Genomic DNA, 26,225 nt, shown 5'->3' on the forward strand with positions numbered 1-26,225 from the left:
TCTATCTATCTATCTATCTATCTATCTATCTATCTATCTATCTATCTATCTATCTATCTATCTATACGTACATATAATTTTTTCCCCTCCAACTGCCCTAATACTGACAAAGGTCTCATGAGTTACAAATATCATCTTTCCTTGCAGGAATGTAAACAGTTCAACCATAATAAGTATCTTATGATTTTTCTCTTTCCTGTTTACCTCTTCATGTTCCACTTGAGTCTTGTATTTGAAAATCAAATTTTCTATTCAGCTCTGGTCTTTTCATCAAGAATGCTTGAAAGTCCTCTATTTCACTGAATGACCATTTAGGTGATTCTTGGTTGTAATCCTATCTTCTTTGCCCTCTGGAATATTATATTCCATGCCCTCTGGTCCCTTAATGTAGAAGCAGCTAAATCTTGTGTTATCCTGATTGTGTTTCCACAATACTTGAATTGTTTCTTTCTGGCTGCTTGTAATATTTTCTCCTTGACCTGGGAACTCTGGCATTTGGCTACAATATTCCTAGGAGTTTTCCTTTGGGGATCTCTTTCAGGAGGAGATTGGTGGATTCTTTCCATTTCTATTTTGCCCTCTGGTTCTAAAATATCAGGGCAGTTTTCCTTGATCATGTCTTGAAAGATTATGTCTAGGCTCTTTTTTTTTGATCATGGCTTTCAGATAGTCCAATAATTTTTAAATTCTCTGTCTTGGATCTATTTTCCAGGTCAGTTGTTTTTCCAATGAGATATTTCACATTGTTTTCTAATTTTTCATTCTTTTGGATTTGTTTTACAGTGTCTTGATTTCTCATATAGTCACTAGCTTCCAATTGCTCTATTCTAATTTTTAAGGAAATATTTTCTTCAGTAATCTTTTGGACTTCCTTTTCCATTTGTCCAATTTTGCTCTTTAGGGCATTGTTCTCTTCATTGGCTTTTTGGACTTCTTTTGCCATTTGGGTTAGGCTATTTTTTAAGGTGTTATTTTCTTCAGTATTTTTTGGGTCTCCTTTAGCAAGCTGTTAACTTGCTTTTCATGATTTTCTTACATCACTCTCATTTCTCTTCACAGTTTTTCCTCTACTTCTCTTACTTGCTTCTCACAATCCCTTTTGAGCTCTTCCAAGGCCTGGGACTGATTCATATTCTTCTTGGAGACTTTGGATGTAGGAGCTTTGGATTTGTTGTCTTCTTCTTGTTGTATGTTTTGATCTTCTTTGTCACCAAAGTAAGATAATATAGTCTGACTTTTTTTGTGCTGCTTACTCATGATCCCAGCCAATTACTTGAGTTTTAAACTCTTTGTTAAGGTAAAAGTCTGCTTCCAAAGTGGAGAATGTACTGTCCCAAGATTTGGGGGAATTTGTACAGCTATTTTCAGAGATACTTCTAAGGATCTGAAAATTTTCAGTTCTTCCAAGGTGCTATGATAAGGGGTGAGGTGTTTTCTCCCCACCTCCATAGCAAGCTTTACCACACCAGCATTCCTTCTTGCCCCAGGACCACCCCTCAGAACCGTGACCCAGATCCAAGCATTGGTAAAGCAAGAAGAGATTCCTGCCCTCAGCCCTGGCAAAAAGATCCCTGCAATCCCCCTCTGATAAGCCACTTGAATCCCCCTCAGTCTTTGGGCTGGAAGCTCAGGAAACAGTCGCTGCCTCAGGGATGGCTGAGACCTAGCTCCTTCTCTCACCGTAGTCATGGACTTTTCCCATTGACCTTCTAAGTTGTCTTTGGTGGTCAGGGGTTGAGTAGTCTGGAAACTGCCACAGCTGTCCATGATTCAGTCCTCTGAAGCCTGCTCCAGGTTCTCTAAGGCCTGCGGGCCCACGCCAAACTGCGCTCCTCTCCCCGGCTGGCACGATATACCTTTCTGATCAACCATCCAGGCTGTCTTTGAACGGAAATTTGTTTCACTTTGTCTTTTTGTGGGTTCTGCTGCTTTAGAATTTGCTTAGAGCCAATTTTTATATTTTTATAGGTATTTGGAAGGGTTTGGGGGAGAGCTCAAGCAAGTCACTGCTTTCCCTCCGCCATCTTGGCTCCCCTGAGAAGTCTTAAAACCACCACTGCTGCCAGTGATTCAGTGGCCAAGGCTTACTCCTGGTTTGCTGGGGCCTGGTCTGCACTAGTGTGGCATGTGCTGGACTGTGCTCCTCTCTCACCCTGGTGCAATAGACCTTTCTTGCCAATCTTTGAAGTTGTCTTTGGCATCTGAGGGCTGAGAGGTCTGGAAACTGCCACTGCTCCCACTGATTCAGTCACCCCGAGGCCTGTTCTGGGTTTGCTGGGGCCCAGTCTTAGATGGTGTGGTCTGTGCTGAACTGCACTCCTCTCTCACCCTGCTGCAATAGACCTTTCCTGTTGACCTTCCAAGTAGTCTTGGGGTGGAAATTTGTTTCACTCTGCCATTTTGTGGGTTCTGCTGCTCTAGAACTTGTTTAGAGTCATTTTTAAAGGTATTTGGAAGGGTTTGGGGGAGAGCTCAGGTGAATTCCTGCCTTTACTCTGCCATCTTGGCTCTGCCTCCCATAAAGGTTCATGTTTTCCCTCATAGGATGACACTCAACTTTGTAGGGCAAATTACTCTTGCTTCTAAACCTCTGTATTTTTGCTTTTTGGAATATTGTATTCCAAGATCTCTTCCGCTTTTTAGGTGAAGCTATCAGGTCTTGGATAAATCTGATCTGCTACTTGAATGTCTTTATTCTAGATGTATACATTATTTTTTTCTTTGAAATGGGAACTCTGGCTTTTGTCTGACATTCCTGGGACTTTTTTGGGGGGGGAGGGGGTTTCATTTCAGGAGGTGTTTTTTAAAACCTGTCTTCCTTTTACTTTAGTTCTAATAGATTTTTGCAGTTTTCATTTATGATTTCTTGAAATGTGTTGTCCAGTTTTTGTTTTCATTTTTTTAAAAATTTTATTCATGGAGTATAATGATTTTTTTTTATAATGGTCCCCTTCTACTTTTATTTTTATTGATTTCCTATAAGTCTTCTTTTTGCTGTTATTTTTACATAGCATACAATGAAAAGAAATAAAATTGCAAGGACTCTTCCAATATGAAGTGGCTCAGTGTTGGTTTCCTTCAAACTCCTGACTCCAGGGCTGAAGTGCTCCCCCCTGGTCCCTAGAAGAGCCATCACTTGCCCAACAGTCATAACGCAGACAACTCATCAGAAAACTGGTATTTTGGATCACAGGCACAATGCTCATTTTGTCTGTATACATTTCTAAAATAACTTGAAATTTCTGTCCTGTCAGCTCTAGAAGCCACTGAGCCCTTTTATTACCAAACCAGACTGCACCCTGTACACAGTAGCACACATGAGCCTGTTTGTCTCTAACTCCTCCAGCAAGGCCTGGAGATGTTCATCATTAATCCATAGACTCTTTTCATACTCTTCAATTGACGCTTGTTTTATACAAAAGTCTCGCTGCAACTCTGGGTTGCAAGGCTGCTATATGTGGACTGAAAGGCCACCCATTCTTTTTCAGTAAGCATGGGGTACCTGGTAGAATTCAGTGACTCTTAGAAGATTTCTTCTTGACCTCTTGCAGTCTCATAGAATCATCGATTTCTCTTTGGTTTATTCTAGTTTTCTGGTAGTTTGTTACTTAGGTAAAGTTTACCACTTCCCTTTGTAAGGCATTTCTTCTAATTCTTTCCTCTAGAGCTTTCATTTCATTTTTTACAATCTGCTTAATTTCTTCTAGGTATTCATGGAAAATCCACTTTTTCCCTTTGGGTCTCTGCTTGAAGTTGTTATAGAGTGACTCTCTTCTTTTAGGGATCTCTAGATTTGTAACTTTTTTTGTGCTGATCAGAATTTTCTTTAATTTACTCATTTCTTCAGTATTAGTTTTCAAATTTGGGCTTTGTGCCACAGTCAGGTTCTACCTCTTGCTGTACTTTTGGGGAAGGGTTGGCTCTCCTTGGTCTCTGGTCTCAGTCGTTCACGTTGGTACCTTTGCAACCCTTCACTTCTTTGAGACCCTCCGGATCTTTTGAGGTTCTTCTATGGCATCTAAGGACCAAGTGAAAGAGACTTTGAGCCCCTGGCTCTGGGATAGCTCAGTTGAGTGTGGCATTGACTTGCTCATCTTTGTAGCTCTTGGGGGCATTTAAGATTCCCTTTTGGTGATTTTCTCAGGGGTCAACTCTTTTCTTGCTGTCACAGAACCCTTCGGTTGCACATGCTTGACCAGCCTGTGGTCTTGCAGGGTGTTTATAGGACGTTTTGCCTCTCCTCATGCTTCTTTTGTTTACTACCTCTTTTCCTATTGCCCTTGGACTTCCCTAGTTCTGCAATGGAAAAAGCCACTTATTTTAGTTTCTCACTGGATTTATTGATCATTATTTTCAGGTTTTTGCTGGAAATTGGAATTTTTAGGTTTTTGTTGGGGTAGGAATGGGGGAGCTTGTCAGTCAGTCTTTTGTTCAGGTAGCTATCTTGGCTAAAATTCCTGATTTTTTTTTAACAGCACACTAATATTTCATTTTATTTATGTACCACAACTTGTTTAGCCATTCTCCAATTGATAGGTTTCTTTCCAGTTCTTTGCTTCTACAAGCGCTACTATTAATTTTTTTGCAACTATGGGACTTTTTTTTTTTTTTGGTCATCAACCTCTCTGGAACATATGCCTAGCAGTGGAATCTCTGGGTCAAATGATATGGTCATTTTAGTCACTTCCATTTCATAATTCCAAATTGCCTTCCAGAATAATATCAATTCACAACCCCACTAACAATGGATAAGTATATCTAATGTACTGTTGGATGTCTTTGCATAATCCCTCCAACACTGACTATTCCCCATCTTTGTCATGGTTGCCACTTTACTGGGTGTGAATTAAAACCTCAGAGTTGTTTTGATTTGTAGTTCTTTTATTGGAGATTTAAAACATTATTTCACATAGATGTTAATAATTTACAATTCTTTTGAAAATTGTTCATATCTCTTGGCCACTTATCTATCAATGAATGACTTTTGGTCTTATGTATGTCTGTTAGTCGCCTATATTTATTTCTTGGTTATCATTTATTTATCAGAGATACTAACTTATAGTCTTAGAGAGTTGCCCAGTATCACACAATCAGTGTATGGAAGAATAGAGACTAAGAACTATCATCTGTAAAGTTGGATGTACTTTCTCAAGATCTAAATGTCTGTGATTTTGAAGGAAGGGGATTGGATAGAATAGAAAGGTCTTTTTTTTTTTTTTTTGGTTATATTTGAGTTCCAAGCTGTTTACTCAGAATAGTTTGGTCATTTATGTTTACTCTTCAAAAAATGTTGCTGTCACTGTATACAATGTTCTCTTGGTTCTGCTTGTTTCACTCTTCATTATTTCATGGAAGTCTTTCCATGATTTCTAAAATCAGCCTGTTGATCATTTCTTACAGCACAGTAGTATTCTATCACAAACATATACCACAACTTATTCAGACATTTCCCAATTACTGGGCATCCACTCAATTTCTGAATAGGAAGCTGTGTTTGTGTGTGTGTGTGTGTGTGTGAGTGTGTATATGAGAGACAGAGACAGATAGAGAGACAAAGAGATAGAAAGAGACAGAGATAGACAGAGTGACAGAGAATATAGCAGGGGAATAGGTCTGGAGCTACTCTCACTGAAAACCAAAAGACATTCTGAGTATTTGAAACTCTCTTTGCCAGTGCAAGTCATGACTGTTTGTGCAATCTAAAGCTTTAGAGCATTTCCTCGAACACTGAAAAGATATGTGACTTGCCCAGGGTCATACTGCCTTTGTGTGTCAGAAGTGGGACTTGAACCAAGTCTTTCTGGCTTTGAGATGAGCTCTATTTATGTCACCACATTACCTCTCTTAATGTTTATACACCATGAAAAGATTGTAGGTCAGGTTTCCATTATTTGGACACAATATTTATGAAGATTTAAAGCTTATTTTCCCTGCTGAAATAACTTGGAAGCTGGTGAATGCTATCTTTGTTTCTTCCTGCAGTGTCTAGTGCATTGCATAGTATGATGCTTGATAAATGGTTATTGAATAAAATGGGTGAATGAATTCTCATTGATTGATTTATTGTATTGTGGCATTCCCTAAGAATGCTGAGTCTGTTGTCAATTTTTCTGTTTGTATCTCGCTATTGCCTTGCCACAGATGTATATAATTTGATTCAGTGCATTGCACAAAGTCGATATTTACATGTTTGTTGAATGCATTATCCCCTTTTCATCCTCTCTGGCCAAACAGGCCTCTTGGTTGTTCCCTGAATATGGCATTCCTTCGCCTGCTTAAGTGATTCAATGATTTGGCTCAGACTCTCTGTCCTCATGCCTAGAATGCATTGCCTGTTCAGTTCAGCTCTTTGAAATACTTAGCTTTCTTCAGGGTTTAGCTGTTGTGATACATCCTATGGGAGGAAGCCTTTCCTATTTCTGCTACTAGTTAGTATTCCTTCTCTCCTAAATTACTATGTTTATGCTTATTTATATGCATCTTGCCCACCCACCCCCACCCCATCCCACCAGTTGACTTGCAAAGCTACTGGAGTACAGAAATTGTTTTTGAGTGGGTTCTTTTTGGTATTCTTCAGTGCTTAGCATGATGTCTTAGCACATAATAGGTGCTTTATAAATGCCCATTAGATTGAATTGGATTGGAAGAATGAATAGACTTGTAGTGGGCTGCTAGGTGGCCTGCTAGAGCTGGAGTTGTAAAGACCTGAGTTCAAGTTTTGACTCCGCCACTTACTAGTTGTGTCACCCTGGGTAAATCATTTAATCTTTTTTTTTTTTTTAAAGCATCATTTTCCTCATCTGTAAAAGAGGTATTATAACAATAGCATCTATTGCATTGGGCTGGTGTGAGGATCAAATGAGGTAACATGCAGAGCACTTTGCAAACCTTAAAGCACTATACAAATGCTACCTATGATAATGATGATGATTAATGATAGTAAAGAGCACTGAACCCAAAATTAGGAGACTTAGGTTTTAGTCTCAGCTGTACTGATAGCTAACTCTATGACTTTAGATATGTCACTTGACCTCTCTTGGCCTTATTCTCTTGTCTTAAAAATAAGGGGGTCAAATGAGTTCTCTGAAATCACTTGCAGTTCTAAAATTCTGTGATTCTAATTAGATTCAGGGCAGTTTATAACATAAGATGTAAAACTAAAATCAGCCCACTAGAGGGAGCTCTTCTCTAGTTAATCACTCACAAAATTGGCAGATTTCATTATCAGCTGTTTCTCTTGAGTGGTTAGAGCCCCCTGCATCCATGGCTGAATCTTTTTATTTCTGGGACAGTGGATGTCTTCTCATTGTAGAGCAGACTGATAAAGACCACTTTGGAAACACAAAAGGTCATGCAATACGTGGCGTTAAAATTTTGAATATGGAAGACATGAGTAGCATGCTAGTGATTATGTGAGTGCAGAAGTCCTTCTATCCCTGTGAAAAAAACCACAAACAAACAAAACCCACAACACTTTGTAAAAGCCCCTGAAACCAGAAGAAAGGTTGGGGTAGTATGAAGGTAGAGGAGGAGCCTTCCTTAATTTACCAAGGAAGTCATCTTCCTTGTACATTTTATACCTGTAGAGGTATACACAAATGGGACCAGGAGGGAAGAATAACTGGGTAGCCTGGGGCCTTAAATGGGAACTGGAATCCAGTGGAGCTTTGGATATAGTTTACTTCCTTCTTTAATTCAATCAATTAACATTCTAATTGAGTTCTCACCTCACACCTGGAATATTGTAATCTTCTAACTGGTTTCCCTACTTTTAGTCTCCCTTCCCTCCAATCCATTCAGTAGACTACCAAAAGATTAATTTTTCTAAAGTATCACTTCTCTGAGCAGAACATTCAGTGGCTCCAACTGTCTTCTGTCTTCTGTTTAAAGCTGTAACTCACAATCTAACCTCTCCCAATCTTATTTTTCATTGTTGGTCTCTTCTTCAGCCATACTGATCCTTTTACTGTTCCTGTTTCCTTGCCTTTACAATGTTGGTTTTGTTTTTTTTTTTTTTTTATCTATGCTGAAGTGCCTTAATCCTGCCTAGATCCAGCTCAGGTCTTACCTCCTACTTGACATCTTCCCTGACTACTTCAGTTCACAGTCATCTCTCATCTTTTCAAAATTCCTTAGCATGCATCCTCTATTCTGCTCATTTGGCACTGATTAATAGAATACTGTGCACTATTATGTATTATTAGATGCAGGGGTGCATTAGAGCCAGTTCACAAGAGTTGATCATTACATTTTCAATGTGAGCATTCCAACCTTGGAAAATGGTACAAATCGGGCTTAATTTGTTGTTTTATTTATTGTCTAGGCTTAAAAAAAGTGATGGAGAAAAATGTTAATGGAGCAGATTAAACTTGAAAGCTTGAGGTTTTTGGGGGGAGGAGAAAGCTAATTGTTAAACATTTACCCCCATACCCCCTGATTAGATATCAATATGTATGTGTAGCACACAGGCCCACCCCACTCCTTTCTTTGGTCTCTCAGAAAGCTTTCCAAGTTTGAGGTGCTCTGAGGGTCCACACTCATTCAAATAAATAACTTATAAGCCCCCATCAGTGTCTACTTTTTATTTAGGCAACTGGAAAGGAATATTAGTTCAAAACATTTAATCGAACAACTTGGCAAATAAAAAAAGTGATACAAAAAGCTTCCAGAAGCACCTTTCCCTCCCCCCTCCAGAGGTGTACTTTCCCACAGGTTACCATGCCAACAGAACAAGTACACACCCATGGCCAGGGAAGGGTACACAGGAAGTAAACAATTGTCAAATGTCATATTCCCTGGAGCATGTGTGGCTAGGGCTAATATTTGCCAAGGCTACTCAGACTCCTCACACTGCAGAGCCTCTCGTGTTCTCCGGTGGTATATCATTAGGCTATTCCCTATTGCTCTCTGTTGAATATCAAGTCTGCTGAGAATTGAGTTTTCCCTGCAAATCATCACTACCATTCCCGAAAGGCATATGTCAGTCAATTCTCTTGTAACTCCTGTCATCATCCCTACAACTTCCCTGTCTAAAGCACTCCTACAGAATCTTCAATCCCATATATACATGCATGCTTTTCCCCCCCTATTAAAATGTAAACTTTTTGAGGATAGGACTGTCTTGCTTATACCTGGCACAGTATCTGGCCCATAGTAAGTGTTTAATAAATGCTTTTTCATTCATCCATTCTCATATTCATTCATTCATTCATTCATTCATTCTGTAGGTTCTCTCTCGGTTTTTAATCTGTGTTGTTTGATGAGTTTTTCTCTGCTACCATCTGCTGGTGTTCAGAATTTTTAGACTAGTAAGCCTTTCTTACAAGGAAGGACTAATGCCTCAGGCTTTTGACAGCAGCATCCAGCCAGCCAAGGAGCAGATGTCATTAAGCAGGTACCCTTGGGATAAGAATGAGTCTGTCCTTTAACTTCTGTGAGATCTCTGGTTGTTTATCTGTGTCTTCAAACCATTTCAGGAACTTCATCCAATGAAAAACCAAGGAGCAGTGGAAGGCAAGAGCAATGGGGTGTTGTTCTCCTCCCTTCCCCCCTAAAATTCCTGCAAATAAATGAATACAGAGACAAGAACCTCCCTACATTCTACAATACTGCTTTTATTGTTCATACCTGTTAGCAATGAAAATTGCTGGTTGTTAGACAGAAGGAAGGGCAACTAGGTGCTACAGTGGATAGTGTCAGGAAGACTCATTTTCCTGAGTTCATATTTGACTATGTGACCCTGGGCGAGTCATTTAACCCTATTTGCCTCAGTTTCCTCATCTGTAAAATAAGTTGAAGAAGAAAATGGCAAATTACTCTAGTATCTTTGCCAAGAAAACCCCAAAAGGGGTCGCCAAGAGTCAGACACTACTGAAATAGGATTAAAAACAATAAAAAGCCACAAGGAACTATGTCTTATGATACTCTGTACCTTCCGCAGCACTCATATTTGATGTTTTGTATACTAGTAAACTAGTAAGCATTTTCATACTCTCATTCATTAACAAATATTGTGCAAGACACTGAATACTATAGGGAATATGATGAGGATTAAATCTTGGTCTCTGTTCTCAAAGGGCCTATAATTTGGGGGCAGATAAAATAGAATAGATAAGACAAAACACAAATAGATGAGTGGTATAAATAAATACTGTGGTTCAAAGGGGGAGGGGAGCAAAACTTCTGGAGAAAGGTGATCAGTAAACATTTCAATAAATATTTAATATGGACGTATTTTGTTATATATTTAAAATACAAATGTTTCAATAAGTAAGCATAAATATTGTACACATATAAAATAAGCACCTTTACACATATTTGAATAAACTTTTAAATATAAGCATTTCATAGATTTGTTGAATGATTTCTGAGAATCAGAGAAGCCTCGTGATTGGAGGAAAGAACACCAAATATCTTGCCTTCCCCCCCTACCTCCTAACTTTCCTTTTAATGCTTCATATTTGAAACAGTAACAACTGAGAGGCCTTGGGATTAGAAGAGAGGAGGTCTTGATTTAGAACAAGTAGAACATTATTCAAATAATATGGTGGCTTAAGAATTTATGGGGAGTCAATTTTGCAAGCTCATCTGATACCTTATGCTAAGAGGAAGGTTTTCTTTCTTTTTTTTTTTTTTTTTAGGCATTTGGGGTTAAGTGACTTGCCCAGGGTCACACAGCTAGTAAGTGTCAAATGTTTGGTCTCAGGTCCTCCTGAGTTCAGGGCCGGTGCTCTATCCACTGCGCCACCTAGCTGCCCCAAGAGGAAGGTTTTCTTTTGCACTTTAATTACAGATTTTTCCCCCTTCATATGTAATTTTTCTTTTTCTATTGCTCACAAATAATTGTAACTGTTAATACTGCAACCAAGAAGAATAATACAGTCACTAGTCTTGCTTTGGATACCTCTGATGTTCCACATAACCAATCATATCTCCTCCTCTGAGCTAAAATAAATTGGTCCAGGAATTTTTGAAGTTCTTCCTGGCCTCCCTTAAGAAATATTATGTTTTATTGTTTTTGTTGTACCTTGTGGTAATACGATCCTCTGTCTTCATTGTTTCTAGGCAGGCTTTTTAGTGTTTGGCTAACTGCACTTTGCCTGGCAGTGCTACAGTGAAGTGTTAATAGATTTCTTTGTGCTAGTTTTTAGTCTGATGTGATGAGATGATCATGCAATAGATCGCAAAATAGGATAACTTTGACAGTCCCAACAGAAGTTTAGTTTATATTGTTAGATGCTATCTCTAACACCTGTCCTAGAAACTTGATTGTCCAAAATTTCATTTATTAATCTTTAATCTTAAGTCTTTAACTTGAGAGATGTCAGGAAAATTTTCAATCATTTCTTAACAACTGAAGACTGATTTCTCAAATGACCTACAAATATTAGGTGTTTTCTGCAGAGAGAGGTGAAAATTGCCATTTCCATATCTCATCATTTTCCAAATCTGTTGCAACTCTTTGAAATACATTTTTTAAAAATAATACCCACCTTTTACTTCCTGTTGATGTCATTTGGATACAAACATCGTGGTAAATTTAAAAACTTCTAAATTCATTTCTGCAGTTATTCTAACAATGGAGTCTTTAGTAAAATTACTTGTCTCTTCCTTTTTTTCCCTTCCTTCTTTGCTTCCTTTTTTTTCTTTTTTTTGGTGAGGCAATCGAGGTTAAGTGACTTGCCTAGGAACAAGAGTATGCTTTGTGTGTGTGTGTGTGTGTGTGTGTGTGTGTGTGTGTGTGTGTGTGTGGCAATTGGGGTTAAGTGACTTGTCCAAAGTCACACAACTAGTGAGTGTTATGTGTCTTGAGTATTTGAACTCAGGTCCTCCTGACTCCAAGGATGGTGCTCTATCCACTGCACCACCTAGATGTCCCCCTTCCTTCCTTTCTCCTTCCCTTCATCCCTCCTTCCTTCCCTTCTTCCCTTCCTTCCTTCCTTCCTCCTCTTTCTTCTTCCCTTCTTTCCTTCCTTCCTCCCTTCCTTCTTCCCTCCCTTCCTCACTCCTTCCTTCTCTCTTTCTCTCCCTTCCTTCCTTTCTTCCTTCCTTCCTACCTTTCCCTTTTATGTAGAAATAACTGTGTGTAAAAATTGAAGCTCTTGACTTTTTACTTTAGCGTAGTTGACTTGATACATCATTGATAGCGATCTATGGCTAAGCCACCAGGAAAGACCTTTTAACAACAGAGTCTCATTAGCTTTAGTTCCTTTACCTCCTTGTGAAGATATGAGTCAGTTTAGATAGGCACCATGAACAAAAAAAATTTGGAGCTGGTGCAGACCTCAGAGATCCTTAAATCTAGCAGCCTTATCTTGGAGGTGAAGCGACAGGCCCGAGGAAGGGAAAGGACTTGGATAAAGTTAGTTCTTGGTGGAGCTGTTACTAGAATTTGGGTCTTTGTTCTCCCAGGTCTCTGCTTTTTATACTATATCACATTGCCTTCTTAATGAGAAGTAATATTGCCTATTCCAAAGATACGATATGGAGAATGATTGAAGTGGTGGGCAGGGGGTGATGGAGGTGGGGGAAATGGAGAATGGAACTAGTAGTTTTCTACCTCCTTCAAAATGAATCTTTCAGATTAAAGAAAGAGGAAATGGAAGAACCATATGTACAAACAGATAGATAAATAGAATAATAGATAGCAAATAGATAGGGGTATCCATCAATTGGGGAATAGCGAAACAAATATATGTTGATATATTTGTCGATATATTTATACATTGTTTTACTTTTTCCCTAATCACCTTGAGAAACAGACCTAATAGTGGCATTGATGGATCAGAGGGTTTTTACAGTTTTGTAATTCTGGGCATATTTCCGGATTGCTCTCCAAAATGGTTAGATCAGTTCACAGTTCCACCAACAGCATATGAATATAATGAAATGCTGCTGTGCTACAAGAAATGACAGAAGGGATGGATTCAGAGAAACCTGGGAAGACTTCTCTGAACTGATACAGAGAGAAATGAGCAGAACTAGGGGAACTTATAACAACAGTATTGTAAAGACAATTTTGAAAGACTTATGTATTCTAATCAGTACAATGATCAACTACAGTTCCAGAATACTGATGATGAAGCATGTTGCCCAGCTTTTCACAGAGACACAGTATTTTCAAGATACAGAATGAAACATACATTTTTGGACATGGACAATGTGGGAATTTGTTTTGCTTAATCATGCATGTTTGTTAAAGAGGTTTTGTTTTTGTTTTGTTTTTGTTTTAATTTTTATTCATTTTAAAATTTAAATAGAAAAAGACAAAAAAAGAACATTTCTATATAGACAGCACAACATAAAAAAAGGATTCAATATAAAAATGAATTTCCATTTCACACTGTTTATTTAAAAAAAAGCTATGTAATAAATACTACACATCATTTTCAAAGTTATCCTACTTTTCTGTGCTTCTTTCTAAGTTTTCTTCTTTACTGTTAACTTTTTATTTTTTTCTCCCTCCTTCCCCACCCTGCCCTATAGAAGGTTACCATTAAACACAAATAGGTATATGTATGTGTGTGTATATATATACATACATACACACACAAGTAAAACCATACTATACATACTTATATTTATCAATTCTTTCTCTGGAGGTGGATAGCATCTTCCTTTATAGGTCCTTTGTAGTTGATCTGAGTATTTATAATACTCAAAATGTTCAAAGTTATTCTTAGAACAATATTGTTGTTACTATGTATAATGTTCTCTTGGTTCTGCTCATTTCACTCTTCATTATTTCATTCAAGTTTTCTTTTTTTAATAAAATCAACCAGCTCATCATTTCTTTCTTTCTTTCTTTTTTTTTTTTGTTTTTAGGCAGTTGGGGTTAAGTGACTTGCCTAGGGTCACACAGCTAGTGTCAAGTGTTTGGTCTGAGGTCAGATTTGAACTCAGGTCCTCCTGACTCCAGGGCCAGTGCTCTATCCACTGCACCACCTAGCTGCCCCCGAGCTCATCATTTCTTACAGCGCATTTTTATAGCACAATATTCCATCACAATCATATACCACAATTTGTTCAGCCATTTCCCAATTGATGGGCATCCCCTCAACTTCCAGTCCTTTGCCACCACAAAGAGAACTGCTATAAATATTTTAGAGCATATAAGTTATTTTCCTTTTTTCCTAGTCACGTTGGGTGGCATTGATAGATCAAAGGGTATACACAGTTTTATAACTCTGGGCATATTTCCAGATTGCTCCCCAAAATGATTGGATTAGTTCACAGTTCCACCAGCAGTGAATTAGGGTCCCAGTTTTTCCATTTCCCCTCCATCATTTGTTGCTTTGCCCTTCTATCATTTTAGCCAATCTGATAGTTGTAAAATGATATCTCAAGGTTGTTCTAATTTGCTTTTCTTTTTCAGTGGGTGAGATGTGAGGGAGAGAAAATCAATGCTAATTGAAAAATAAAATAAATTGAAAAAACTCAAATGAATATTTAAAATGTAGTTTTCTTTTTTTGAACTGTTATAAATTCTAAGCATATCAGACACATCTCTATTAAATTGAAAATACAAAAACAACCTTTAAACTAAATGTATGTATTTTTGTGTCATCCTTGTCATCAGTAAGAAGGCAAAGGATGAATGGCCACTTGTTGAAGATAATGTAGATAGAATACTTAGTCAGGTCCAGGCTGAACTGGGTATCTTCTGAAGCTTCTTCCAAATCGATGAAAATACTTGACGGTTCTCCATTGCTCTAGGTTTTCTTCTTATATTCAACAACTGTTTCCAATTTTAGATTACCTTAGAAGTGATGAGCTAATAAGGATTTCGAGTTGGGTTAGAGTTATGCTTCTCTTTTTCCATGTCCTTTTAGGGAAAGAGATAAGAAACAGATATGTGATTTTATAGGTAGGGAACTCAATGCAAGTTCACTCCTCTGCAACTTATATCCTTAGATGTTTGCTAAGAGCACTAAATGATTAATTGAGTTGCCCAGGGTGACATGGCCAGTATATGTCAGATGTGGGTTTTATACCTCAGGGCTTCAAGGCCAGCTCTATCTATTTCACTGTGGCTGCTTATCATTCTACTGCAAATATTTTAAAATTTGAAATTCAGATGATTGGGTAAGAGTTTTCCTGGAAGAGTTCAGTATTTTGTATTTTTTCCCATCTGTTAAGGTATATGTCTATATATTCAATGATGTTAATTGATAGCTTGCTTAGACATATGCATATCATTAATTGGCTATGAAATATAATTTATCAATTGAAGTATGGAATTTCTTTGTAAATTCCCTTGAGAGCAGTTGATGGGTTCATTGTGAAAACGTCTCTTTCTCCTAATAACTGAAACAGTGTGATAATTTTCTCTCTCATTTTAGATTTCCTCCTTCTTCACCCCTGAAACCATACCCAAAGAGATCACCTTACCAAGCAAGCGTTATCAAATTCCCGGACTGGACTGATCAACCACCAGGCACTACCCAAGAAAACATACCTGTGAGACCTATTGTTATGGTACGTACAATTACAGAAAGTTGGGGAATGGTAGCAATGGCAAATAGTATTGAAGCACCTGACCTAGTCCCATTTCTCCCACCCCTCACTCTATTGATGCTCTATCATTCATCTAAATACATTCTGAAACTAAGTACCTGCCAACAGTAGAAAGGCCTGCTATGAGGTGTTCTCTAGTACATGTTCTAATATTGACAGAAAAATATACTGGAAATTTTGTGGCTTTTTTTTTTTGATACAGAATGGAACTTTCCATTTATCCTTCATTGATTCTTACTAGTGATCACTTTTTATCCTCTGATCTATAGCATCCTTCATTCCTTTACCTTTTCTCCTTTTTCTCATCACTATCTTTCACCTCTCAGTTACCAGTGGAGAGAGAACAGATTAGGAGAGGGAATTTGTGGAGTGGAAAAATCCAGTGAGCAGCAATGGGTTTTGCCAGTTGTAGAAATTACCTAGGCTCTTAGCCAATGTGAAATACCCATCCTCCACATTCTCTTTTCTCTACTGTTAAATTTCTTCAGTAGGAGGCTATTGAGACTAAGATAATTTAGAACTGAGAAATGGAGCATAGTGAGTTTAAAATAATAATAATAATAGCTAACATTCATATTGTGCTATGAAGTCCTTTATATGGTGTCCATTAGACACCATAATACATGCATATATATATATACATACATTTATAATACATATACATATATAATTATTCTATAAACCTATTAACAGTTCTTTCTCTGGATGTAGAGTATATATATATATATCTATATATGAACATATATAGATATATATATATCTCATGTGATTTTTACAATAACCCTGGGAGGTAGATGTTATTGTACCCATTTACAGATGAGGAAATTGAAGTTGAGAAGGGTTAAATGAGTTGCCTAGGGTCATGATGCTAGTAAATATCTAAGGTAGGATTCTAACTCAGGTTTTCTTGACTCCAAGTCCAATGCTCTGTCCACTGTACCACCAGCTAACTTGTGAATGAATACATACTATATATGTGTGTATAGATATGTGTATATATATATATATGCATACACACACACTATATATATATATATTCATACATAATAATCTTATATATTAGACTGTTTTTTAATCAGGCTTATATTGTAACATAGCTGTGTTTTTAAAAGTATGATGAAATCTCAGATTTTTTTATAATTAGATTTTTATCATGTTGCACAAGAGTTTTGTTTTTTTTGTATCAGACAGTCAACAAGTACTTTTTAGGCTCCTCCTATATGTAGCAACTGTGCTGAGTGCAAGGGATAGATAGCAACTTCACTTCTGAATTCTTGAAGACGATGCCCAGAGAGTACAGGCTCCAGCAAGATCTCAGAGGCTGTAAGTACAGGCCCAATATTGGACTATGTGTCACCAAGGACCTGCCCAGCTGAATCTGGAGAAGCTAATCACCAAGAAGTTGGCCACCAAGTGATGAATTTTCATTGGTCATAACTCATGAAGATTGTTTAAGGCGACAGAGTAGCTTGATTCTCATTGGAATTCTCATACTGATGATCTCATAGAACTTTTGAAATATGGAGGTATAATATTGGTTCTACCCAGTATTCTAGGGCTTTTTTTCTTTTTCAATTTATGGAATAAAACAAGCATTTCCATAACATAGTATAATAAAAAAAAATGATTGCACATGAAGCTGCAAATCTACTATGTATAGCTTGTTATTCCTTTTAAATATATAACAGTTATCATAAAAATTTCTTTTTTCTTTTTTTCTTCCCTCCCCTCCCCCACCCTAGAGATGGCCACCATTATACACAAATAAGCATACATATATATATATACACACATACATATATATAATACATAATACATGCATATATATACATTTATAATACATATACATATATAATTATTCTATAAATCTATTAACAGTTCTTTCTCTGGATGTAGAGTGTGTATATATATATCTATATATGTATGTATATATATACATATATATATCTTTATTTTTATTTAGTATTTTATTATTCCCCTGTTACATGTAAAAACAATTTTTAGCATTCATTTTTAAATCTTTGAGTTCCAAATTCTTTCCCTTCCTCCCTCCCTAGCCCCCCCACCCATTGAGAAGGCAAGCAATTCGATATAGGTTATACATATATAGTCATGTAAAACATATCCATAATAGTCACATTGTGAAAGAAACCATAATCAAAAAAAAACCAAGAAAAATTTAAAAAAGTAAAAAAAAAGTATGCTTCAATCTGTATTCAGACACTATCGATTCTTTCTCTGGGGATGAATAGCATTTTTTATTATATGTCCTTTAGAGTTGTCTTGGATTGTTGTATTGCTGAGAATAGCTAAGAATAACTAAGGGCAACAGCTGATCGCCTTACACTGTTGCTGTTACTTTGTACACAGTACATTTCACTTTGCATCAGCCCATGCAAGTCTTTCCAGGTTTTTCTGAGAGCATCTTGCTCATCATTTCTTATAGTACAATAGTATTCCATCATAATCACATACCACAACTTGTTCAGCCATTCCCCAATTAATGTGCATCCCCTTCATTTCTAATTCTTTGTTCCCAGAAAAAGCTGCTATAAATATTTTTGCACATATTGGTTCTTTTCATTTTCTTTTTTTATCTCTTTTGGGATACAGACTTAGTAGTGGTATTGCTTGGTCAAAGGGTATGCATGGTTTTATAGCCCTTTGGGCATAGTTTCAAATTGCCCTACCTAATGATTGAATCAGTTCACAACTCCGCCAGCAGTGCACTAATGTCTCATTTTTCCCACAATCTCTCCAATGTTTGTTATTTTCCTTTACTGGCCTATTAGCCAATCTAATAGGTATGAGGCGGTACCTCAGAATTGTTTTGAGATCAATGTCATTCTTGTTACAGCTTAGAATGGAATAAAATGGATGAGGAATGTGAAGGAAGTTGTTGCCTGGAGTGATTTTTGATTGATACTGATAGGAGGCATAATGGATAGAGAGGACATTGGCCCTGGAGTCAGGAAGATGTGAATTCTAATTCTACCGCAGCAGTTCCTGAGTTCAAATCTGACCTCAGATACTTATTAGCTGTGTGACCCTAAGCAAATCACTTAACCCTGTTTGCCTCAGTTTCCTTATGTGTAAAATGAACTGGAGAAGCAAATGGCAAACCTCTCTGGGATCTTTGCCAAGAAAAACCCAAATGGGGTCATGAAGAGTTGAATATGACTGATACTATTGAACAACAAATAGATTGATGAGTCATTATCTAGGACACACATTATAAATTTCTCAGCCACACCATCTCCACTCTCCAACAGTGAAGAGAGCTCTGTAATACTTTCTCTCCATGAACATTAAAGCAGAGTTTCTGACAACTTAAGAGAAAACACAACTTCATGAATATGCCCACATAAATGAAGAGGAAGGAGATTTACTTAAGGTGTCATGAATAGAACTGTAATCAGGTCAGAACAAGAGTTAACAGCCCATTTCTTAAGACAAATATTAGAACAATGAAATTCTTTTTTTCCTTTTGCCAATCACAAGTATTTAAGTAATTTTAATTTTGACTCCTGGACTTTAGATTTTGTGCTAATTTGGACCCAGCCTATCTACTTTGCTATAACGGAATTCTCTTGGTGGAATTTTCGCTCCGTCTTTCAGAAAAGAAATCATTGCATCAGCTGCTCTCAGAAGGCAGTCAAGCCTGGGACCACCACCCATTTAATTAAATCCAGGCACCTGTTTCTAGCTTAATTTATCACACACATAATTCCTGAAAAAAAATGATAAATATTTCTTTTTTAAAAATACTACAATTTCATTGATTTGGACAGATTTTCTCTTTATTCCAAATGCTTCTAAACCATTGTCTAAGTCAGTGAAAAGAATGCTACCTATAGTTAGCTCTCTCACTATTAAGTACTCTCTGATGGAGTTCATGGGAGCTATAGGATTCCTGTGCACTGTTATGATCCAAATACCTACACAACCTATTTGTTGCTATAACTACTCCCCACTCCCTACCCTTACATCTGAATTGTCAGGGTAGTTAGCACTTACTTATAGTTGTTCCTTTCAAATCAAGTTTAGACTTGAACCTAGTCACAGAACATAATTTGCAGGAAGAGAATTCCATTTTTATATTGAAATGTTTTATATTAACTTTTTTTTTCTTTTGGGGTTGATGGTGTGGGGGTGAGTAGAATTCTGAATCCTGGTACAAGCGTCACAGTATCGCAATTGGAGAAGTGCCCGCCTGCCGCCTTGTCTACCGGAAGCAGCTGACAGAGGCCAATGTGGAGGAGATCTGGAAGTCTATGACATTATCACAGTAAGTCTATTTGGCTCTCTCTAAATGTGGCTATTGATTAAAACATTCAGGAACATCCCTCTGCTCTAATTGCTACACAGATTTGCCAGTGGTTTATTTTCTGCAGTTGGAAAATTAAATCCATATTGTTTATACTAATTAGACGTGTTTACTATTAAGATTTAGTCTCAGCTTTTGTTTGCTCTATTTTGCTGCTATGATGCATAGAGAAAAGATTTCACTGAAGCTTGGGAGTTTTCCACTTTCCATTCATATACCATTTTTTTTTTTGCATGATGGTTAAGATCAGGGAGCTTTTCTAAGCCCAGAGTATTCCGCACACTTGCCAATAACAGTTAAGTGTTTAGCTTAATGAGGCAAGGAATGGAAAATCTGGTCTCCTTTTATATGAAATACTGTAGGTAATGAAAGTTAATATTATGAGTAGAACAGCATTTTCTTCTTGCACAAAAAATATATATATATATATATACTTGTGGCAGTTTCTAATCACTGACTAAGCTGGCTCCTCTGTGGTTTTCATATCTTTACTTGTAAAGTGATGTTTTTGGCATTCAGGGATTTCTATTACCATAATAGTGAAGCATGAGTGTGTTAATAACTAAAGAATATTGTATAAGTCAGTCTCCACCCTATCTGTTCCTGTCCTCATTTCCCCATGAAACCACGGAGGTAATAAATACACAAGGAATGTATTATAGAGATTGATTTCTCATCATGTTAGATTTTGAGATGTTTTTCATTTTTTAAAAAGAATTAAGCTATTATAAATTATTATTTTTAACAGTTTACAGAAAATCCTTGAACTGGACTCCCTGGAGGAAGTTTTGGATACCAAGCTTGTCAACTCAAAGTTTATCATCCACAATGTATACAGTGTTAGTAAGCAGGGAGTTGTCATCCTCACGGATAAATCAAGTGAGCACATAGTAATGCTTTGTTCTAGAATGACTTTTTTGGTAATGTGGTACTATGTCAACTTTGATAGCTTACAATCTGTTACTCACTGTCTTACTACACGGCACAGGGGATGGAGCATTAGGCTTGGAGTTAGGAAGACTTGAGTTAGAATCCTGCCTTACATACTTGTTCACTCATTTTAGTCACGTCTGACTCTTCTGTGATCCCGTTTGGGGTTTTCTTGGCAAAGATGCTGGAGTGGTTTGCCATTTTCTTCTCCAGCTCATTTTACAGATGAGGAAACTGAGACAAACAGAGTTAAGCCCAGGGTCACATAGCTAGTAAATGTCTGAAGCCAGATTTGAACTCAGGAAGATGAGTCTTCCTGACTTCAGGCCTGGTGCTCTATTCACTGCTCCACTTAGCTGTCTCTCAGTTTCAGGTTCCTCATCTCTAAAATGGGAATAATAATAGCACCTACCTCAAAAGGTTATTGTGAAATTCAAACAAGATAATGTATCTAAAATGCTTTGCAATGCATAAAACCCTACGTAATATAATGATACCATACATAATATCTCGTATGTATTGTTATGCAATAATACTAGCTAACATTTATATACATATGTCAGCTATTGTTATTCTATATAAAGGAAGAGCCTTCTCTAATTTGCTTTTCATTTTCCTAATTAAAAATTCACACTAACCGTAATTACTCTCTCTCTTACTTCTTTTTTCTTTGTTCTTCCAAATCTTTCTACTAGTTTTTTAAATCCAGAAAATGCCCTAGAGAAGAATAACAAAAGGCTCAACAAACTGCTTCCCACTTCAAAGCTTTTATTTTTGAAAATAGGCCAAACCTGGGGAGGCCTCAGACACTTGACACTTAACTAGCTGTGTGACCTTGGGCAAGTCACTTAACACCATTGCCTGGCAAAACAAAACAAAACAAAACAAAACAAACCCCAAAACAAAACAAAACAAAAAAAGAAAATAGGCCAAACTTGGCCTGGACTCCTGGTATAAAAGTTATCCTCCAGGGGGCCTTGAGGTGGATAAGTTTGAGACCCACCAGGGATTTCAGGTCAACTTTCAGGTTGCCAGATTCTTTCTAAGGCCATGGAGGGTGCCCTGGACTTTCCCTAGAGCAGATTTGGGCCCCAGTATGAGCCCCAGGGTTCTTTCACCTTCTCTTGCTGTACCAGAGATGAACTCATCCTGGGTTAGACTTGGGGATGAGCAACAGATGGTATGGCCCCTTTCCTGATTCTCCTTTAGTCCAAACCCTTCCTGTTAGCATTGGGTGGACTGGGATATTACTTGCTGGGGTTTTGTTGAATACTGTTAAATTCAGAATAGGAAGCTCCTGGACAGCTGATAGAGATGGATTGAGGGTGGTTCCATGGCAGTAATGGCACAGTGTGAGATTGTGTAGGTTTTATTTTCTCTTAGGAAGGCAGGGTATTTCTCTGGAACCTTCTTATTCTCAGCATCTTCCTTCTGCAGCAGAAGACTACTGGGGAAAGAGGAATGTAAAAAAAAAAAAAACCTAATTGATTAGTGTCTTCATAAAAAATGGTCCAACAAATAGGAATGTGAATTTAGGTATTCTAGTGCTGCCTATCAGGTGTGAAATTTGAAACATTCCCTACAACTCTTTTCTATGTCCTCCCCCAAAGGACTTGTGTTTTTTTTTTTTAATTTATTTTTATTCTGAACTTACCAAGCATAAAATAAAATTTTGGGCATTGGTACATACATAGTAGAAAAGAAAAAAAGAATTGTATACAAAAATTTGGATCCCTATTATGTGTAATTTATTTTTCTCTGTAAGTATATAATGAGTTCAACCTGTTGAGTTCAAAGCTGTACTGCTTGTCCATGCTTTTTTTTTTCCTGGCTCTTCTTTTGTTCTCTGCATGTTTAAAAAGATGCCTGATTATCCCTTCTTCGTTCCCTCCCTCCTTCTCTCTCCTTCCCCTTCCCTCCCTCCCTCCCTCCCTCCTTCCTTCCTTCCTTCTTCCTTCTTTTTCTTTCCTTTCCCTTCCTTCCTTCTTTCCTTTCTTCCTTCCTTCCTTTCTCCCTTTTCTTTCTTCTTTTCCTTTATCCTCCCTTTCCCCTACCTCCCCAAATTGGGAAAACAAGAAAAAAAGGAAGGAGAGAGGTCTAATTTATGAATTTTATTTATGTATTTTTATTTTTATTCTGAACTTTCCAAACATCAAAAGAATGGTCATCTGCTTTTGCATAGTAGAATAGATTGTACATGAAATTGCAGATCTTTATTGTATATAGTTTACTTCTCTTTTTAAACTTTTAATCAGCTCAGTTTATAGCTTTCAAAGTTATCTTGGGCATTTCTGATCTTCCCTTTATCCTTTTCTTTCCATATTTCAAAGAAATGTCTCAATGAGGACCTTTTCCCCCTCACTCCCTTCCCCACTGTTTTTTTTTTAACTCTATCTCTATCCTCTCTCACTATCTTATTCTTCCCATTGCAAAATAATAATAAAAAAAAACAAAGACTAGCATTTTAATGTAACTTGGTAAAGAGTATTGTTTGTAAGTGAGAGAACCACTCATCCTTCCTTTCAGAAAATAAGTGCTGCAGAAGGGCATTGAGGATGCTCTACAAATATTAGTCACTGAATAACTAAGTCACACACCAACCTGTCAGAGTCATTGAAAAGGAACCTACTGTGTTTACTTTATTTTGATATCTTTATTGCTCTAGCAGAAAGAAGCCCAGATCCATAAAACTGGGGAAAGGTTATAGATAAGGGAGTCACGAGGGCCTGCTTGGCTCTCATGAGGATTCTGAGAGGGGAAAGAGAAAGAGGAAAGAAAGTCCAATCACAGTGTACCAAGATTGCTCTGAGTTTTTATAGTCTTGCTTTATTTTAGTAGCTTTAAGGCTTCTGTAATTATAACAACAATAATAATGACAATAATAGCAATCATAGCTGACATTTATATAATGCTTGCTATGTGCCAGGCACTTTGGTAAGCACTTTACAATAAATTCATTTGAATCTTACAACAATCCTGGGAGGTAGGTGCTATTATTATCCCCATTTTATAGATGAATAAACAAAGGCAAACTAGGGGTAAGTGACTTCCCTGGGGTCACACAGCTAGTAAGTGTCTGATGCTGCATTTGAACGCAAGTCTTCCTCACTCCAGTACTGTTCTTGATCCACTGTGCCATCTAGCTAATATTAATGTCACAGCTCCATGTACAGATAGAGACTGCTTGGGTTAAGTAAAAGGGTACTAAATAGAAGACTGGCTCTGTGATTTCAATGGCATAGGGAACTCTAAGGTGAGGAAATTCCTTCTACAAAGTCAACTTACAGCCACTAAGAGACCTAGAGCTGTGATTCTCAAACTTTTTGGTGTTAGGACCCCATTACACTCTTGAAAATTATTGAGAATTCCCCTCCCCACCCCCAAACTCCGCCAAGAGCTTGTGTTTACATCAGTTATATATATGGATATTTACCATATTAAAAATAAAAATACAGTATTATTATGAAAATATTTTTGACCTCACAGACTCCCTTAAAGGGTCCTCAAGACAACACTTTGAGAACTGATGGCCTAGAGTATTGAGAAGTTAAGTGACTTGCCCAGGTTCACCCAACCAGTCTATGGCAGAAGCAGAATTTAAACCCAGGACTCCCTGGACTCAAAAAAGTTCAATTTTTTTTTTAATGTACTCTACCTTCTCCCTTTCCCCCTACTCCCCCAAATAAAGTACTTTGAAAATAGAAATAGATGGATGAGTAACACTTGCATGCTGAGTTTGTGGATTTTAGCATCAATTAGGTGATTTAAGTAATCCATTTCATGGGGCCTACTTGATGCTAAATTCTGTCAGCTCCTTTGTTTCTCCTCATTTTATGAACTGCTGAAACTGCTAGAACTAACTGTACAATGTGTACTTTGCCAAAAAAACTTGGAAGGTAGAATGGCTGAAGAAACTTGGGATAATTTGCTTTCCAAAATGATAATCCATTGATTTGTACAAATGTATTTTCCTCTTGTAAAATGGATTAGTTGACTATTTTAATATTACTTTTATGCTCATATTGAATTAATACAATAAAGAAAACTCATAGCTTATAAGCATAAAGTATATAAATTGGGTTCTTGCCATGTGTATAATTTCTTTGATTATTTGGGATTCATTAAAATAACATTTTCACTCATTTTCCTGCAGAAGAACTTCCTCATTGGGTACTGTCAGCTATGAAATGCTTAGCAAATTGTAAGTATGCTTGTAAGTAAGTACACTAGATCTACCAATTTAGTCAATGCTATTGGCCTAAATGGAAAAAAAAACATGATTTCTATCTAGCAAGCTTGTTTTTGAGAGCGCTTAACACAATACCTGACACATAGTGGGGGCATAATAAATGTTATTGATTGCTAATACTAAGAGTCATCATCAACATTATCTTTCTTCTCCTCTCCTCTCCCCTGCACTGTGCCCCACCAAATTATTGCATATTCCATGGCCAAGTTGTACTTTTTGAACACTTAATATGCATGGAATCCTGAACTAAATGTGGTAGAGGAGACAAAGCAAATAGATAAAACTGTCATTCTGTCTAACTTAGTCATACATAATTACTTCTTTGGGCTTGGGGAGTTATTTAAAAAAGCATCCCACAAGTGAAATATTATCTTGTGGTATTTGTCCTTTATTTTAGCAACACTTAGACCTATACCAGCTGTAAGTTGTCTCCGCCATTAGTCTGTGAGCTTCTTGTGAGGAGGGACTGTCTTTTACCTTTCTCTGTATCCCTACCCCTTAGCAACATGTTGGATACATATTAAGCATTTAGTAAATGTTTTATTGACTGACTTTATTGTTCAGTGGTTTTCAGTTGTGTCCAACTCTTTGTGACCACATATTGAGATTTTGTTGGCAAAGATGCTGGAGTGGTTTGCTATTTCCTTCTCCAGCTCATTTCACAGATAAGGAAACTAAGACAAGCAGGGTAAAGTGACTTGCCCCCGGTCAGGTAGCTAGGAAGTATCTGATGCCAGATTTGAACTCAAGAAGATGAGTCTTCTTTTACATCAGGCCTGGGGCGCTATCCTCTGTACCACCTAGCTGCCACAGGTTGACTAATGTTTATTATTGCTGCTGTTGTTATCATTTTTCTGTTAGACTGCATTCTGATATGTAATATCTTGCTTTTCCTCCTCAGTCTTTACTTCACCAATGGATCATGGCACAGAAGGAGCCTTAAGCTCTCAATGCCAGTAGAGCATAAGCTCTAGTAGGTCCTACTAATCTGGAAAGGCTTTGAATACAGACTCATCAATGAACTGTATATATCTTACCAGATTTGGAGAGGTTCATCACCAGAGGATTGGCCACCAGATGACAAATATTTCTTTTGGCCTCAGCACCTCATTAAATGGTTTAGTAAGGCTTGGAAGGGTCACAGTCTGCACTGGTAGAGGGAGGAGCCATGCAGACAGTCATGGACACTGCAATTTTGAAGTA

The 26,225-nt window shown here is 37.4% G+C and overlaps 1 protein-coding gene across 7 annotated transcripts in view; it reads left to right on the forward strand.

The window, feature by feature from the left end:
• LOC114044126 (DEP domain-containing protein 1B) overlaps positions 1 to 26,225 on the forward strand; it is a 262,877-nt gene that overhangs the window by 191,956 nt on the left and 44,696 nt on the right. For all 7 annotated transcript variants that reach the window (XM_027863428.1, XM_027863429.1, XM_027863430.1 and 4 more), the window contains 4 exons: positions 15,342 to 15,477; positions 19,677 to 19,804; positions 20,592 to 20,722; positions 24,927 to 24,974. In XM_027863428.1, coding sequence (XP_027719229.1) covers positions 15,342 to 15,477; positions 19,677 to 19,804; positions 20,592 to 20,722; positions 24,927 to 24,974 — 443 coding nt within the window. The remainder of the gene's footprint in view (positions 1 to 15,341; positions 15,478 to 19,676; positions 19,805 to 20,591; positions 20,723 to 24,926; positions 24,975 to 26,225) is intronic.

This window comes from Vombatus ursinus, unplaced genomic scaffold (assembly GCF_900497805.2).
Source record: "Vombatus ursinus unplaced genomic scaffold, bare-nosed wombat genome assembly UNPS02014772.1, whole genome shotgun sequence".
Classification (NCBI taxonomy): Eukaryota; Metazoa; Chordata; class Mammalia; order Diprotodontia; family Vombatidae; genus Vombatus; species Vombatus ursinus.